The sequence below is a fragment of the Drosophila biarmipes genome, chromosome 2L, assembly GCF_025231255.1.
Source record: "Drosophila biarmipes strain raj3 chromosome 2L, RU_DBia_V1.1, whole genome shotgun sequence".
Classification (NCBI taxonomy): Eukaryota; Metazoa; Arthropoda; class Insecta; order Diptera; family Drosophilidae; genus Drosophila; species Drosophila biarmipes.
The window spans coordinates 20,526,497-20,545,047 of record NC_066612.1 but is presented as its reverse complement, the minus strand read 5'-3'; the positions used below and the strand labels follow the sequence as shown (position 1 = coordinate 20,545,047).

General features: G+C 41.1%; 3 protein-coding genes across 5 annotated transcripts; 1 reads left to right on the top strand and 2 right to left on the bottom strand.

Annotated features, from left to right (window-relative positions):
- Positions 1-9,963: 9,963 nt before the first annotated feature.
- On the bottom strand, positions 9,964-10,272 carry LOC108033246 (uncharacterized). The gene is given in 3 exon segments (XM_017107512.2): positions 9,964-10,089; positions 10,092-10,154; positions 10,246-10,272. Coding segments are annotated over 3 exon segments (216 nt in total).
- Positions 10,273-12,763: 2,491 nt separating this feature from the next.
- Positions 12,764-14,813, bottom strand: LOC108033443 (mitochondrial sodium/calcium exchanger protein). 3 transcript variants are annotated; one of them, XM_050885408.1, is made up of 5 exons: positions 14,706-14,813; positions 14,437-14,654; positions 13,774-14,380; positions 13,190-13,717; positions 12,764-13,134 (listed from the first exon to the last, which is right to left on the bottom strand). In XM_050885408.1, exons 1-5 carry the CDS (start codon positions 14,730-14,732, stop codon positions 12,916-12,918), a joined length of 1,599 nt encoding a protein of 532 aa, XP_050741365.1. In that variant the 5' UTR covers positions 14,733-14,813; the 3' UTR covers positions 12,764-12,915. The 3 variants fall into 3 exon arrangements, with proteins under 3 accessions (XP_050741365.1, XP_050741367.1, XP_050741366.1); XM_050885410.1 differs by lacking the exon at positions 14,437-14,654 and having other exon boundaries at positions 14,706-14,810; XM_050885409.1 differs by lacking the exon at positions 14,706-14,813 and having other exon boundaries at positions 14,475-14,622.
- Positions 14,814-15,932: 1,119 nt separating this feature from the next.
- LOC108033394 (uncharacterized) lies at positions 15,933-17,545 on the top strand. Its single transcript, XM_017107712.2, has 2 exons — positions 15,933-16,381; positions 16,876-17,545. Exons 1-2 carry the CDS (start codon positions 15,967-15,969, stop codon positions 17,493-17,495), a joined length of 1,035 nt encoding a protein of 344 aa, XP_016963201.1. The 5' UTR covers positions 15,933-15,966; the 3' UTR covers positions 17,496-17,545.
- The last annotated feature ends 1,006 nt before the right edge of the window (positions 17,546-18,551 follow it).

Here is an 18,551-nt window from a genome sequence, read left to right as displayed (position 1 = left end):
CGGGACCCAAACACATTTAATGAAAACTGCCTGAGTAATTAAATACATGATGACAAAAGTGGACATACATACCAGCTTACACGCATTTATAGTTTAATACTCTACTTATACAAAAACGAATCGAATTGGAAGAAATTGAAATTGAAGTAGACCGAAAACGTGACACAACATTTCAACGAAATTTTATATCTTTCTACACCATAGTAATAATATATTTTTGAACCTTTTAAGTGATCTAGATTTATAAAAGTGGTCAATTTAAAATGTGTCATATTTTATTATTAGACTAACATTGAACCTTATTTTTACTATTTACAGAGCAAACGGCCTTCGCCTTGAACCCAGTGCAGGATAATTCCATCATTTTATTTAAAGCATAACGAAATATGCGAATTATTTATGGCGTGCATTGACCAGCGACAAGGAAAAGAGATATCCTGGCCGCAGACGAAGGACCAGAGGCCATGTTCCGAGCTGACTTGACCCGCCTGTCGTCGTTTTCGTCCCTTTGCCGTCACATTATCGGTGGCCCATTGACAGAAGATATTAAATTAAAGCCCATTTGCCACCCTAATGCGTTAAAAAGCCTGGCTTAATGGGACCGCATCGAGGGGAAAACTCAGGGAAAACTCGTCCAACTGAGATCTCACTCCCACTCCCGAAACTATTTGCGAGTTGCTTGTAGTCCAGCGGAAATTATTTGCCGAACTGGGAGACAGGAAAATGCAAAATGTAAAACTCGCCAAGTAGTGTCCGGCACAAAAGGCGCAGGAAAAATTCCAAACAAAACTTAATTACTTTGTTGGGGAATGGGGAATGGGGAGGGAACAGAAGAAATTGGCCAAATTTGCTTGACTTGCTAGCAAGTTTGCATTCGTATTTGCCACTCTTTGTTTATATTAACTGAGCAAGGGTGACATTTTTTCCTGCCTTTCATTCGCTCGGTTTTTTCCCTTTACTTTTCAGTTCCTTTAATGAGGGTTTAAGTATTATTTGCCCGGGGGTTGCCTTTGGCCTTTGTTTAACTGGCGGGTACCCATTTCCTAAGCCGAATACCTTGTCGCCGTAATTTGAGAAGGAAGTGCCTGGCCGGGCGGAAAAAAGGTTTGCGTGTAATAATTTTTAATTTTAATTTTTAGTTCGCTGCGGCCAAAAAAGTTTCCTTGGCCCTTTTATTTTCTGAGCCACTTAAGCGGACTAGGGTCAAGTAAAGAAGGTTCGGGCCCCAATAAATGTGGCAACAACAAAAGTTGCTGTACTCGGTGGATCCGAGATAACCAAATGAGATGTCGCTGGCGGAGTAAATAACCGGCGAAACTTATGACAAAGGCGCAGTCCGATTCTGATGTCATTTGCAAGATTACTTCTGGCAGTTGTGGGGAAATTTCAATACAAAGTTTCCTAATTGTTGTGGAAATGCTGAGCGGAGGAGGTTTTTAATATTCGTTGCATTTTAGAAAGTATGTTTGCGGTCTTTTATTTATACGTTGGAGTTTAAGATACATTTAAGATTTAATAAACAATGAAATTCGAAATTATTTACTTAGACAATCGAAACCCACTAAAAGAGACTTTATATTTTATAACAAAATATGAGATTCATCTCTAAAAAAATAATAACATTAGGAATTATATCTTTTTAAATTGTTAATCTAATTTGTACTTTATTTACAATAAATAAATGAATAAATTAACACTTTAATAATACAAATAAAGAGGTCAAGAAATTAGGTCTTTGGAATTTTATTTTCAATGTGTAAGAAAAAGAGTTTTAATTCTGTTGCACAAAGTATTATGAAGTATCTTAAGCAGTTTGCTCAAAAATTGATCAATAAAACAGGCAATCAGAAGGAGTTGCAAGCGTCTTTTTCGCGCTCATTCGCTGCCCTTCCCCGCATTTTGTTAAGGTAAATAATGGCACCTCCCCACAGGATGTTGATCAACAAAGGCTTCAATCAGTCGGCGCATTAAAAGCTACTTTGTTTCTCGCAGGACCTTCCTCTTCCGCCGCTGAGGCCGTAATTTGATTGACTGTTTTCGGAATAAATCACTCGCCGACTGCCGGCCGCATGGTCAATCGATTATTTCAACAATCTTGGCGAGAACATTTTCGCTCTCGACTCTGACACTCACTCCACGCAATTATCATTATGATGAGATGCGGAATAATTTGCCAACAAGTGCACGAAAGGACCAGGGATTGTTTGACATTGCCATTCGGAGGACTGGCAGGAGAGTTTGCGACGAGACATATAAAAGTAAATTCCATTTTTATTAATTGTCCGCTTTCTTGTTTGCCCTCGGATCGGAGTCCGTTGAGTTTTCATCTTTAAGCCCCCCACGATTTCCTCGATTTCCTCGATTTTCCCCTTCGATGGCACTTGACTGGCGGGGCAGCTGAGGGCGTGGCAGGGGCGGTCAATGGAATGCCATTTCGAGTGGCATCCATTGAAACACTATCGAGTGTCGGCGGTCCTGCGGATTCCGAGGGTTCGTTGGTCCTCTCAATCTGGTGGGTCTTTCAATAATTATAATTTGTGTGCTTTAATGAGACCCGGATTGCGGAGTGCAGAGGGTGGGCGGAAAGGGATCAGCTGCCGCTCCTGCACATAAAAATAATTTTAAACCAGCTGCATATTTACCCAAAGCCTTATTTGATTTTAATTGATTTTTTCGCCAGCGATATTTGCTTTTAATTTGCCTGGCGAAGTCGCAGCGAATCGGCAGACACGTATTTGCCCATAATTCGACTGTTTGATCTGTCGAAAAAATGTACGCCTGTACATTTACACACACACGCTGGTGCGTATTTTAATTTTATTTGCTTTTTAAATGAAGCGTCATTGGCCCAAAGCGAGCGCAACTGATTGTGTCTCCGCCCCGGGCGATTGACAATCAGCTGGTTGGGGTGACTGCAATCCATCAGAACAATCCCACTCCACCCACTCCAATCACGTCCCCTGTAAAAATTAACCTCAATACAAGTTATGCGTGCGCCAGCAGCGAATAAATAAGATGCGGGCAAAAACATAAAAATACAACTTTTACTTTTGCCATGGCGAACTCTAGATACCCTTCGCACCAAGGTTGGGAAATAAAGATAGTGGGTGCCATCCATTTGGTTTGGCTATTGATAGTGGTCAGCAACTATTAAAAGCTTGAAGGCAATTAAAGTGAATCGGAGTCCAATGTTCTAAAAAATATATCTAATAATTTTTTCTCTTTCATCAAAAATACAAAAATCACAAGATTACAAAATCTGACCTTTATTTATTTACCTCGAAGGCTGCTGAAAAAACTTTGAGTCCCCGTTCAGGTTCCCACCGAAAAAATTTCCTTAAGCAAGAGCTCTGAAAAAAGGAGCTGAAAGTTGAAAAATTGTGTTTTTGCTTTTTTATACCGCAATTACAGGCGGACTGATTTATTACTTCATCAAAACATATGAAAATGGAGATTCAATAGTAATAATTCACAATATTTTGATGATTTCTTAAAATGAGCTTTAAGCAAATACAAATTAGTACAAATGTTATCTGAGTTTGGAATTCTTTCATTGGCTTAGCAGGGATTAATAATTAAATTTTTTTAAACAATCGACCCCAAAACGGACGCGTCGACCGATATTCCTTTACCTATCGACACAAACCTCACAATCTAGTTAATATAACCCCATAAATGTTGTTCAACGAAAATAAGGGAAAATTTTATTTACTTTGTTTCGTTGCGCGCCTGGAGCTACTTAAGTTCTTGGCTTTTCCCTGATTTCCCAGTCTTGTTGTTTTGCTTGTTGTGTATCGTAAAATATTTGCGTTATTATGCTAGTAATTTTTCCTTTTTTTGTTGTTGTGCCCTCGCCCCTTTACCAGGTTTATTGTTGTTATTTTTGTTGGCTAGTTGGCGGTTGGGTTCGTGACGTTGTCGTCGCAGTTCGGTAGCTCATTTTTATTTCACTAGCCCCGGGCGGGGATGACAAAATCAGGGCTTGCATGTGAGTGGCGAGCTACGAGGCTCTGCGTTCTCGGCTCTGCTGGCAGCTCTTCAGCTTTTGCAGCTCTTCATAAAATGCCAAGCATTTCCCAGAAATACAAAGAGTAGCAACAGCACAGCAACCAGAGATACTCCCATTAAAACTAAGTCGAGCACGGGTGTGTTTTCCCATCTCTGGATTCCGGTTTCTCAGAAATTTTCAACTTATATATCAACTTTGCTTAAAGAGTAGCTCCAGAGTCAATTGCCGAAGTCGGGCGGACGTCCTTAAGCTCCAAAATCGGATGAGGAACTATGTCAGGACACAGACTGGCATTTTAATGACCTTCAACTTTGACAACAAGGCATAAATGGGCCAGCAATTGGGGCGTTAACGGAAATTGGCTTAAAAAGCTATAAAATTTGCCCTGTAACTCGGACCGGGAGCCAACACATTTATTGGTAAATAAAGTTCGGTTCAAGGTATAAAAGTTAATAATAAATTGAAACAATGAGGCAAATTTTGTTGATCTTGGCTAGAGCAACGGAAATCTCTGGCTACCAAAGTCAACTTTTATAGCTGGCAATAAAATTGGTAATTGGTTGAGGGGCATATGAAATTAGCCACCGGAAAGGGAGTGGATTTAATTAAACTCCACAATGCAAGCTGTTGATTAGAGGACCCTTTCATGGGTTCCATAGCAGGATTAATTTCGTGGAGTTCAAACTTTGGATGAAGAAATACAACAACCTGTCTAAAAATGCTACAAATCACCAATATATAACATACGTTACATACATGCCTAGTAAGCCAGATCGCGTTTGCTTTAACTTTTTTAAACATAACCATTCGATTGAATCTGTTTCCCCTGGCCTATGTCTTCACTAAACGTCTTGTAGAATTCCTCACATCAAACGAACTAATAAAACATCACTTAAAATTTTTAATTAGCCCAGGCCTCGGCTGATGCCTTGGGTAAATATAAAAAGAAAAATGGAATAATATATTCGCAGAATATCAGACATAATTAAATATTAAAAAGGTTTGCCAATTAAGAGGCCACGGGAAATTTTCAAGTGCGACATTTCCACATCCAGTCATGTCACCAAATTATCGCATGAAGTGAGAAAGGTAAGAACTCAACTGAAATTGGCCAAGGACGAGGCATGGAGGGGCAGGCGGTAAGTGGCGGAGGGCATTTGCCCCTAATAGACGGCAATCTTGGGCGTGTGCCGTGATTGTTATGCTCCTCGTCTCGCAGATGAAGACGCAGTGCGCATGTGACATAATTGAAGGCGACACGGTCGCCTCGTATGAACAGGTGAGCAGGATACACCTGTCCGTCCGGCGTCCTGCGTCCTCCGTCCAATAGAAGATTATAATGTACGCGCCGCCTAATTTGAATGGTGCGTGCTGGGCCTGCTCCTGCGCCCGCCTTTGAAATGCTGTCAGAGATGCTAAATGAAATTAAAGACTGCCGCCCGTCCCTTTCTGCCTCGGGGTCACAGATAACAGGGCACTCATGTTTTAAAAATTAAACGAAAATAACGAAATTAGCATATATAAGCGGCGCTAACCGGATTTCCTCTGTAATTATCAAATTGCCAGGCTGGCACATACCAAACTTGGAGCAAGCAACAAATAAAAACTGCGAAATAAATTAAAGAATCGCCCAGCTTAAAGCATTCCTTTGTGGCGAAGCGCAAAAAAGTGCGCAAATTTACACACATGTTGGCACCTGTTTTTTGTTTGTCGATTTCTGTTTTGACGCCTGCGCTTGTTTTGCGGGTAATTTATTGGCTTGCTCGCCAGAATCGATTTCGCATTATTCGCGTATATCAATGCAGTGGCTAATTTGCTTAAAAGCATAATTAACACGGCTCACGCGGACGCACACAATGCGCGCATTTTACGGGTGCACGTGAGTCGTAAAAAATCCGCGACCACGCGAGGTGCAAAAGACACGGCAAAAACACGACGCGAAAAAACAGCTGTAAATCAGCGCATCGAGCTGACAATGCCAAAAACAACGCGCCGTACCACACGTCGAATACGTAATGAATATTTTGTGCGTTTGCTCGCCTGTTTTGCGGCTTTCGCATTATTTTTTTAGCGCGGGAGAATACCTGGCACGGGGAATGAGATTATCCAAGAATGTGAATAGACAAACGTTGAGTGTGGGTAATAAGATTATCATACAATCCGATTAATTAAAGAAAACTAAGAAAAAAGTAAAGAAAATTTGCATACATGAAACGAGCTGCTCGATATAAGTACTATTATTTTTAATTTAAATATAAATAATTATATATATAACCTATGTTAAAAATGTAATAAATTGCAAGTAAATACGAAACTCCTGAGAATAAAATTTCCAGGAATAAGACAATTTTGAAAGCAATAAATATAATTCAAATGAATGAAACCATCAGAATAGAACTTATTTGCTTTTGATGCATCTTTCAGGCCAACCCTCAACATTTGTCATTAACTTGAGACTTCGAAATATGGCCTTCATTATCGCAAATGCTTTACGAGTCATGAACTCCGCGGTTACCAACACTCATTGGCTCAACAAATAGCGGACCTAATTTGGAAAAATGCCTTTACTTGTTGGCCCGAAAAGGCTTCTCAACTTCCTTTCAATGCCATAACCTGCTTTGTGAGCCAATTAAAAGTGATTAGTTTCATATTGCGCGCCGTTTATATTATTCGTACTGCTCAATGCGAGTTTTGTGTTTTCAAATGGCTAAGAGTACGCAAACCTTTTTAATTCCGTGGTAATTAATTAGCCCGCCCATTTAAATTGCCCAGCGGACCCAGGCACTCGCTTTTCACGGGATTGGAAAAGCTTTTTCGGCAATGCACGTAAGCGTTTACCTATAATTTTATGACTTTATGACCGGGGAGGGGAAAATGGCGGGTGGGTATGGTGTTGCCTGTAAACAAAGTTTTTGTTGGGGCCAAAACTTTTCTAATTATAATCTACATAACTTAAATTTGCAAATGAGACGCGAGGGCAAAGGCACAAAAGTTTGCCGCTGCCGAGGCATGCGAAATTAAATTATGTCGGTGTCTGCGCCATGTGTGTTTGTGTGAAACAAAAACAGCTGTTTGAAAAGAAATACTCAGACGCACATTTAAGTTCAAGAATCAAAAATCCAAATCGAAAACTTTCTCAGCTCAAGTGGAATTTTTCCAAGCATTTTATTGATTGCTTCATTTAAATACACATATCTCTGCATGCGATAATGTACGAGAGAGGGGTTTCCTTTGGATCCGAAAAGTGCCCACCAACTCTCTGCGTTTATCTTGAAAAATCATCTAATCTTAGCTAGACTTCATATTTTTCGCAACGCTAAGCTGCCTGCCATCTAAATGTGTATTGCTTTCGTGCCCGGTTCTGAACATCGAAATCTCCAAAAATTCTTATTTAAAGTATTGTATCTCCACAAAAAAAAAATAGTATACTGAATGCCAATAAGTTTATAGAAATACATGAGTTTATAACCTTTTATTACCTGGCTTAACTGCGCGATAAATTTGATTTTACTCAGCGAGGACTAATAATATTTTGAATTTAACAAGGAATTAGCTAAGATAGCCAATGATTTTTTCATTTCGTAAAAAAGCGTTATGATTTGGAGAAACTGGTTTTTAAAACACAATTACCGCGCCCTACGAGTGTGTGTGGCTGGGAGCTCCCGGCTTCCTTTTCCCAAACACCCTTGGGCATATTTTAGAGGCTCATGTGACAAATTGCGCCAGCACGTGTATCGCATGCTCATTTCTGGTCCCGTTCCCGCTGATACGAGTATCTCTTAGTGGCGCCCACGCTGACAAATCCAATTCATTCCTCGCCGCCTTACGTGGCGTATACGTAATGGGCCAGCAACTAAAGGTAATGTGATGGGTGCTACCTGCCCTGCACTCTGAATCCATGTTTATGCATGTACAGTGTACACTCCTCAAATTGGCCCCCACTTCAATCATTTCCAGTTGCCTCGTTACTTTTTCTGCACCCATTTTAGTTTTTCATTTGCTGGTTTCGCTGCCGGTCCATCAAGTGGAAGGCAATCGAAAATTGGCGCCTCGCAACAAAATGCTCAATGTTCAGCAAGAAATGGCCGGACCTCACTTGGCCGGAATGATATTGTTGCATCGGCACCAACACTGGCAACGACATGGGCATCTGCATCGGCATCGGCATGGCCATCATCCAGCAACTGGCAACAATTACGCGCGCCTTAATTGCCACACATACACACTCGTTAGCAGGAGGACGCTGGAAAAACGCCAGCAAAAACAACAGACAGGAGCGGATCGGACTGGCCATCGGAGCTGAAATCAAAATCATTGGTGTGAAAATAAACTAATTGAAGAAAAATTTCATTTGCAGCATCGGCAGAAGCGCCACTCGAAGCACCGCATCTTGTTGCATTTGACCCGGGGTCAAGTTGCAGGCGCACACATGCTATCCTGGGCCACATCCTCGCGCCGGAACAGGAGACACCCGAGCAGGGGACAGGTCACCAGGGAGCCCGGTGCGCCGTGTGCTTGCTTATCAGTTGAACCAATCCCCTGCAGTTGTACACTGGCTACACCGTTCCTTAATTCACTTCAAGTGGAATTTGGTTTCCTTTCATCAATTATTTGAATTGAGTTCTGGACCTGAACTCCTTTAGGTCTAGATAACGGCAAACGTATATAAAAAATATAACCAAGAACAATAAAGACTATATTTGATTCTACCTGTTGATATAGCACAGGAATTGGGAAGCTTAAATACAAAACAAAATCTTTTAAGAAAATATAAAACCAGTAATCCTTAACTAGATCGAGGAAAGCCTTCACCTGTCTAGCATATCAGAATATCTAATGAATCATCACACATTCCTAATGCGTTTTGGACCACTGTGCAGCTGGAAAGTTCCTTAATGCCTGGCTCACTTCGGTGCACTGTCCTGTCGGGGCCATATTTTCAGGGAGTTGCCTGCCGCCCGGCTAACTATCGAAATGAATGCATGAAAAACTGCGGAACGGTAATGTGCAGTTGCCATGCAGCACTGGACCAACAGCAACAGCAGCAGCAGCACACCAGCAGCAGCAGATGTTGCTGATGGAGGTGCCCTGAGTTGTATGCTACACTTTTTGAACACCAGATTCGATGGCGTGCGATAGTGCGTGTGTGGGTGTGGGTGTGGGCGAGGGCGTGGCATATATCCTTGACTGTTTATTTGCCGCTGCCTACCAGCTGCCAGCGGCTTACGCGTTTCCAATACTGTGGCGAATGCCAATGTTGCTGGTGTTGCTGTTGCTGCCGTGCAGTTGCCAGCAGCAACAGTTGCGTGCAGATAGATGGACAGATAGATGCCACTGACTGGCAGACCGTAGATATTGCAGCTTGTTTGCGCGTGAAAAGGCAACAAAAGCTGCAGAAAAAAGAATGCAACACACTCGGCTCCTGCGTGCGCTTTCAAATTTCGCCCCTAATTGGCAGCCAGCCGACTGCTTTTCAAGTGCGGATTCATCGTGCGAATTACAGTTATTATTCAAAGAATCAATAGTCCATATTGGCTTCACTAGTTTCGTTGTTGATAGTCCTCAAGCTTGCCAGGAATGCCCATTAAAATTTAAACACCAAAAGTTAATTGAATCGGTACAGTCTTTAAACTTGCGTTTGAATTAATATCTAGATTTCCTTACGAGTATGTGGAAACTGTCTTCATTTTTATAATGAGCATAAAATATAATTACACAAAAGAAGCTGAATATCTCGTCTACCGTATGTATTATGTTTTCTCATAAGTTTCAGAATAATAATGTTTAATTTATTTGAACAGCAAATATATTTGATTTAAAAACTCAAATATTGCACAGACGTTTTAAGGGGCTGTAACAATTTTCCTCCCACTTTATCCAGCGAGATCTAATTTAAATTGAATATTGTTCTTCACTTTAGCAGGCAGTTTCCCCGGTTTTTGCCTAGTCACAAATCAAATCTGTGATTCTCACGTTCGATAGGAAAGAGGAGCAACTGCCTCGGCTGAACTAATTTCTTTCGCGCTGCGGTTTGAGTTATGGAGCTTAAATTGGGCAGCCCCCAAGCCCCCGGCAACCACGGAGGACCACAAAATTTGCATCTTTCCCAGGCTCCGGTCACACCCGCCGTCCCCTCCCATGTAGTCTATATCTCTTCGCTTCTGGGAGTGCGAAGGCAACATAAATGTGGCTTTTCATTAAAATCTAAAAGCATAAATCTAAAAAGTGAAACCAACAATGCCAGAGCAGACGCAGGCGGACATCTGCGGTGCGCACCACCCAGCTCCCCCATTTGCCAGGATCTGTGGGCTGACTGCTTCATGCCTTTCTTCCTTCCTGTCTGAATCCGTATGTATGTATCCGCGCCCGTATCTGTATCTGTGTGCGCGCTTGCGGGGTGTGCGCGGCAAAACTAATTGAATTTTGAAATTCAAGTCGAAATTAAAAAATTACAAACAGCCGGCCGCACTTGGCATCGCCAGCCGAAATAAACTGTAAAACGGAAATGTATTCGGCAGGTGGAAATTGAAACTGATTGAATTGTAAAGTGAAGCATAAAATGCTCCTGCCTCTGTTGTTTTTGTTTTCGACTGCTGGCACACACACACAGCACCAGCGGCCCACCGCCCATCGGTTTTCCCCAGTTGTTTTTATTTCTGTATAATTTATGGTTTTCGATTTTAATTTGCGCACTTAGGCTCTTATTTTATGGGAGTTTTCTCGTTTTTTTTTGCATATTTCGGCGCGCCTTCTGTGCTTTGTCACAACGAAGTGTGGAAATGATTTAGAAGAGAGTCGATTGAGGAGTTTGAAATGGTAAAAGTGCTTAGGTATTCAGTTTCGCAAATGGCCTAAAACGACACTGCATTGACTATTACAAAACTTACGTGGGAATACACCCCGAAATACTTTCACCAATATTTTTAAATTTCCCTTTCATATAACAATTTTTTAAAAAAATCCTTATTAACTACTAATAATATCAATTTTCAATGGGCTTTTTATGGATGCATAAAGCATTGCTGAGATTCGATTAATAGTATATACTCCTAGTTGAATATCTGCCCTCGCTGTGAGCTCTAAGACATATGCATTATGATTAGGGACCGTAATTGAAGTTTAACTGCGCGTGTAATAAAAGCGATTTCTGGCCATTTGCAACGCATTAAAATCATAAATAATACAAGCCGAAAGTGTGAAAATAAAGACACGCGATATGTTGTTCCCCGGAGGTCTTCGCCCATTTCTCCAAAGAAATCCGAAAGCATTTCTCAAAACAGGAAAAATACGGCCAAATTTTTGATGAGTTGGGGATTTGGAGGACGCGAAATGGGCGCGAGAAAATGTGCGAAATGCGATATTGTACCAAAGCATAAAGGACGTGCCGCCATTACCAAACCTAGACCGACTTATATGGGCTTGCACCGATGAGGCGGGGAATGTGGATGTGCTGCAGACCGCAAACAAACGACGGCGACTTATTCATTGCGCTTGCCATTAAGGTAGCTCTCGCTGCCATTTGGCCATGCCCACTGCCAGAGCCAGTGCCACCGCCCTTCCCCCGCCAGGGTGATATATAACACGCTCATAATTGGTCATAAATCTGACAAATGTAATTTGTCATCACTCAAGCAGCTAGCGAGCCGAGCCAGCATCACCCCAATCTTTCACAGCACCAAGAAAAACAAAAAAGGTGTTCCACGACCAACAGATACCCGGTGATTTACGTCGCCCTTTCGTTTTCGAAAGTAACTGAACTAAATAAGGGCTTTTGAAAGTTGAAATAAATTGTGTTTTTATATTGGTGCATATTTTTAGACACCTTAAATTATAAAAAAAAAGTATACTACTATAAAGTTATATTGAATATTTAAATAATTAAATTAATAACAAGTTTCTCAGCAAAGTCCTAAAACCTTTTCTCACACATAATCTTTTTTAACATTCTATTTTTCCGGTTATTATACACCCACATCAATACCACATATTCTTTGAACTCCCATAGAACGGGAACCTCCCGGGTTTCTTCGGTTTTTCCCACTCCCTTCCAGCTTTTGGCCCAGCTGGACGACTTGGTCATGCGACGAGTATCCTGAAGTGCCAAAATGAAAAAGGTGCTTGACACAAAATGTCAGCTGGATATTTTTTATTACACAATCACAACATACATATACACGAAGCAACGCACACTCCGACACCTTCGAAAATGCCCAGGAGCAGGATATGCTTTTGTTTTAGTTTCAGCTCCGCACCCACACATAGACAAACAATATTTTCGGGCACTCCGCACTTCACACATAAGCCACAAAGTAGTTACTTTTTATGCTCCTCAGTCGCACACACACTCATAATCGGACTTGAAGCCCCGATTCTGATTGTTTTCCCCAGCGCTCACTCGAGCTCGTAAATATTTTACAAGTCTGCCAGGGTCCCCTTCCTCGCAACTAACTTCAGCTCTTATAGATGACATACGACGCACTTTCCGGGGCCCTCGGATGCGAGACCAATTCAACATTGCGTTATAAATGACTTTGAAAAGGCCTAAACGTTGTAAATGGAGTAAGTGCGTGTTTCTGGTCAAGCTCGACCTCAGCGTTAAGTTTAAATGGGCGACAGCAATCAATAGGCCATGATAATTTATGGCGATTATGTCGGCCAACGGCTAAGAAAGTTGTCCAAGACTATGACTTAATAGCATACTGTGATTTTCTATTAGGGAAAGACAATTAGGTCAACAAAATAGAATGGAAAATCTGGGCTTGGATTTCTACTTTTTATTACATTGACTTTTCATATGATGTGTTCTGATGAGTCGTTGACGTAATAAAAGAACGAGTCTATTGCATACTCTTAGGCTGTTTGATTTAAGCGCTAGACACGATCACGTAAATTTTAAAAAAAAAACCTTAGTTGGTAGTCCTAATATTGTGCAGGGTGGCCAGGGAAAGCATCCAATCGTAGTGAATCATCCACTGAAGTGTTACATAGAAAACCGTCAATATTAAGAGGTAGTAGAACAGAGATATGCGAAACTCATAGCCACTCATTGAAATATGAAGTAGACTGGTGGAGACGATGAGAAAAATAAAATGAATGCCAGTCTCAGTTGAAGCTGTTGTAATTATCTGGGGAAGCACAATGATCGGATTTCGCAGAACGATAAGATATGTATCTACTCACGCTGCGACTGGAACTGAAACATCCCTGGTAGAAAAGAAGGGGAAAAGCCAGAAATATCGCATAGGTGACGATGCTCATCACGACTCCGAAGGTGGCATCCCACATCTTTCTCCGTTGCAAACACCTCACGACTATAGCCACACTGAACATCTCACCCAACCCAAAGTACATCAGAGCCGTCGCATCAGGCTTCACATCAAACTGGATGCTAATGTACTGCCAGGTCACATTTTCTATCTCTCGACTTAGCAAATTCCCGGCCACCGAGCTGATAATCAATCCTAGGAGGGCAAAAGCCCAGACATTATCTGGTCGCCTCAAGGAGTGAGTGGAGATAAAGGCCAAGATGCTGAGAGTCCAGCAAACCAGGAGCATAAGAAGCCAGCTGGCAGCTTGAAAACCTTGGGGCAGGCATATAAATGGCAGGACGGTCAGACAGAGGCAGTTCACATATTTGTTCCAGCCAATGAGGAAACGGTCCTTGGATATAACCGGGATAAAATTAGATACCATAAAAAAGATGGGCAACTGAAAAGGACATTTTTAGCAGTTTAATGATGCAACGTGTTACTAAAATTACCCACCATTAAAACTCTGTACACCACATGCGAATCCTTCATGTTCGCGTATCCATTAACCGCTCTTAGCCAAAGCTGACGTCTGGAAAACACTTTTTGCTTCTGGTATTTGCCCAGGATCTCATCACCGCTGTCCATATCCAAATAGTTTTCGGTGGTTACGGTACCTTTCGGTAAGCTTCGTTGAAAAGTAGCATACGACGCGACCACGATAACCAACAAAACCAAAGAAAAGGTGTACAAGAAAACCGTTACTCGAAATTTAATCAAATGCAGATCCGTATCCATAGGCTTCAGTTGGTATGATTTCTTTGTTACTACGTACAGGTAGCCCATTCCGGTCAATATAAAGGTCATGCAGGACCACAGGGTGACTCCTTCAGCCCGGTACCCTTGCATACTCAGAACCATAACTCCGATCACAAAATATCTCATTATGTCTCCCACCATTTTTGAAAACTGCAAAGGACTCAAGCTTCCTCTCTCAGGATCACACACTAGCCAAGAGCTGTTATAATACGAAATCAAAAAACTTGGCCCGAAGATAAGAAAACTGATGGCAAACATTGTCATGGGTGCGAATTCAATGAGCGTCTCTAGATTTGGCACAAAGCTGCAGCAAACCGGGAACAAATTAAAGAGAAAATATATTATATAATTTATACCCACAAGTATTTCGTCAGCATAAAGAGCAGACTAAAGTTTACCATCAACAAAAATGCACTTATCAAGCCATAAATTGAAATCGCAGGTAGTTTAAACAGGCAAAAGAAAACATCTAGGTAGTTTATAAGAAACACAAACGATCCACAACTACGTGTAGTCCTTGCAAGAGCACAAGTCTGATTAGCATTTCGAAATAATTTCTGCGGCAGTGAGCAGCGAGGCTGGAAACAACTTTTAAATCACCGATTGATGAGAAGTTTTAAAGTACTTGCCACAGTGGAAATGTCCATAAACTCCATAACTAGATAATCATATAATATGAATTTGACTTTTGTAAATTTTTTATTTGAAGAGGCTTCCTAAGGTAGCTAGGATTCTCTTTACTTAAATGGGTTAGTTAACACATTTTTTGTTTTATATGTATGCCTCTTTTAGTTCAGACTCCATTATTCTCTAAAAAGATCATGCCGAAATAACCAAAGATTTTAGTTATATAACTTGTACAAAGATTCTGCTTAGTTTTCACCCAAAGATCTAACAGATTTGGTCTTCAAGGTGCAGATGCAAATGCACTGCCTTCGAAATGGGTCAACATAAGGTTCATGAGCGATCGTCATCATCGTCAACGTGACGAGATTCAAGTACGCCTCACTGCACAGTAGTTATTCATCTTTTGTGACTGTTCAGTCCCCAGCAGCTAAAGATTCGAATTCAGCCGTAATGAAACTTGATGCGACACATTTGGCAAATTGTCGTCGCCTCAACAGCAGGCCTCAACATCGCCCGAGAACATGATATTTTGCTTTTTTGGGATCCAAAAGAAAATCCGAGATCTCTTTGAGCCCGTCTCAATTAGCGGCAATTGAATTATTACACGGCGACACTCATTCAATTTTCGGTGATAGGAGAACAGGCTCACAAGCAAGTGTTGTCTATCTCTGATAGACGAGTGCGACATCAGTTTGGATGCGCCTCGATCGAGAAATTAAGCGAACACCCTACCGATATTTAAGGATTTCAGAGGGAGTCAAAAATAGTCCAATTAAAAATTTTCGTAAAACCTTATTTTTCTATTTTTTAGGTAGTCGCTGAACTTAGGATTTGGCTGGTGAGGGTTACACAAAATGGTTATTAAAGATTTAAAAATTTACAAATTATATCAAAAACAGATTAACCCCGAATTCGGGCAGAACTTTATTTGTAAGTGAGGTCCAACCAAACGGATGTAAGCTATTTTAATAAAATGAAATAAAATCATTATAAAATCAAAGCTTTTTAGCAGATAATTTCCTTCATTTCTAGTAAAATTCTTTATGGCAAGATTTAAAAATGATGCGATCTTTAATGGTAATGTCTGGCAAAAAGAAAATGTTTTGATTCTGTCATGGCTATATGCTCTTTTATCAAAGAGAAGCGCACCGTCCCACGCATTTGCACTTTCCTCGGATAAACACGTCGCATTTGTGCCGCCTGCCTCCAGTTCGTCCGCACCACTCGACTAGTTGGGATCGTTTCAGACAAATCGCTATCAAGATGAGATCCTGGTGTTTAGCACTTAGCCTGCTGCTTATCGCAGCATCCGTATTCCAGCCAATTAATGCTCGTGGCGGACGGGGACGTGGCGGTGGATCGTTCGGTGGCCTCTTCGGGGGGTGGCGCAAGTACAAGAAACCCTCGTCGTCGGGCGGTGGGCGGCGGGTGGTCAGCGGTTCGCCCGTCCACACGGCCATGACGGTGCCGAAACCACCACCGCCTCCGCCTGCACCGCCAAAGTCCATGATGCCGTCCAAGCAGCAGGTTCCCAGCTATCCACGCCAGCAGATGCCCCCGGGCTACGGCTTTGGGTCGTATCCTGGCGCGGGTGGGACATATTACTCCAATGCTCAAGCCTTACCTGCGGGAGCGGTATACTACGCTCAACCACCTGTGGGATTGAACCGCGGATCGGGTTAGTATATGACTGGCAGCTGTACTGTACTTTTATGGCAGTAGAAAAATTCAAGTTTTTTCAAACCTAACAAAATTTTAAAAGCAGACGGTTAATCTAAAAAGATTTAGAAAAAGATTTTAAGAACTCTATGTCAAACTGTTGATATTATCACAATTAGTTAAATAATAAAAGAAGGAAGAACGCTATTGTCGCTGTATACCCAGATAGAGGAAGAATAGAAGATAGGGAAATACAAGACGCCACCTTATGGAGGAATGGTCAGTCTGACAGAAGGACATTTGTAGATTGACTTGGCTCCTGATCTTGATCGGAATACTACCTTCGTCATGTCACATATTTTTCCTGAAATAAAATATACTCGTACAGTAAACGAGAAACGGGTATAATTAATATAGTGAAACGCTTCAACACATCAGATAAAATACTGCGACACTATAAACCAAACCAGTTCAATCATTTTTAGATTATCTCTTCATTTTTAAACCATGTAGGAACGGGAGATTTCCTAACCGGAATGCTGGCGGGTCACATGATGAACAACCTGATGTTTGGTCACCGCCACCACGCATACCACAGAAATCGAGAGGAGGCTCAAACGTCGTCCCAGGGAAATGGTCGCCAGATCATCATAGTCAACAATGGTCAGCAGGAGGGAGTTTTGCAGAATGAAACCACTATTTCAGGGGAAGCCTCCGCCGTAGCTTCTCCTGAAAATCCTCTAACAGAGGAGGATGAGGTAGGGCAGGGTGAAGGAGAAAGTGAGCATGTGTCTAGTGAGGAATCCCCGGAATTCGAGGCGACTCCTCAACCCTATCCAGATGGTGGCATTATTTGCTTCCCCATCACGCTCAACGAAACAGATCCCGAAAACTCAGAGGTGATGCGGGAAGTGGAGCGGGTGGTTTGCTTTCCAGCACCGCCAAACCATCCGGAGCATTTCCAACCAGCCGTAACCACGGAGCCACCCATTGTCGCCGGCGATATTGTTGGTGGCGCAGAGGATGGTTCGAAGGGCGGCGGAGGTGACGAGGTCAGCAATGCTGGTGCCCCCATCGAGGTGGCCAACTTTGTAGCTGCAAGAGCCCCCAAAGTCGAAATAGAGTCAATATGAGTACTCCTAGGATAGAGCCTAAGTAAATATAAATAAACATTAATAACTTATTTCCCACTAAATCCGATTTATTGAACTTAATTTTTATTGTGAAATCACTTAAACCAGTTAAACAAAATTAAGCGAAAACATGCCTCTGCATTATATTTAAAAAAAAAACTTAAAAAGAACAGATTTTCATTTAGTAATATTAATTTAAATTAGTTTTGGTAAATGCATATTTCCTTTACAAGGGACTATAAGGTAATGAAAATTGAAAAAAGATTATTTCATTATTTAAAATGTAGACATGTCGTATCGATTATCACTGTGGACGGCTTTACACGAAGTGGCATATATATAGCTGCAGAATGGATACACCAACCGAAAGTAATCTCAAAAACTAAAAGACATTATAAATTTCAACTTATTTGGGAGTTAAAGCGGCGAAAGTGGTAAAGTCAAAATTTAGAAAATTGGAGCTGCTGGTGTTGGCGAGAATACGCATTGTCATGTTTAAAGTCTTATGTAGCGATTAAAAGTTATTCCAACCACAATATTATATTTTTCTTCCAAAATGGAAATATTAATTCCGCTCTTTGTGGATTTGTATGTATCCCTTTTGATTTTAGCATCGGAGAGCTTGTAGGTATATTGATTAGCTCGAGGTAAAAAACTTTTGATCTATAACTTTAGGACAACAACAAAAGCGCAAAAAGAATTTGTCGAAAATCATTTTGCTTTTATATTTTATGATTTTTGTAAAGAATTATGCTTTTGCGCCATATTTTTCTCTTACTCATACACATTTTTTTCACAAGTCAATCATAAAAAATATAAACAAAATGATTTTAGAAAAATTCAGCTTGCAGTTACTATTTCTTTTGTTTGTAGAAACTTTTTGCATCACAATATTTTAAGTTGAGGAAAAGAGTTTAAAAAGTTTATTGATCAAACAAATTTTGAATTTTCAATAAGTACTGCAATTGTTAAGAAATGTATTGTATCATTCAAACAGCATATTAATTACCTTTCTATTGATGCCAAAACTTACAAAAAGGAAGCAAGTATTATAAG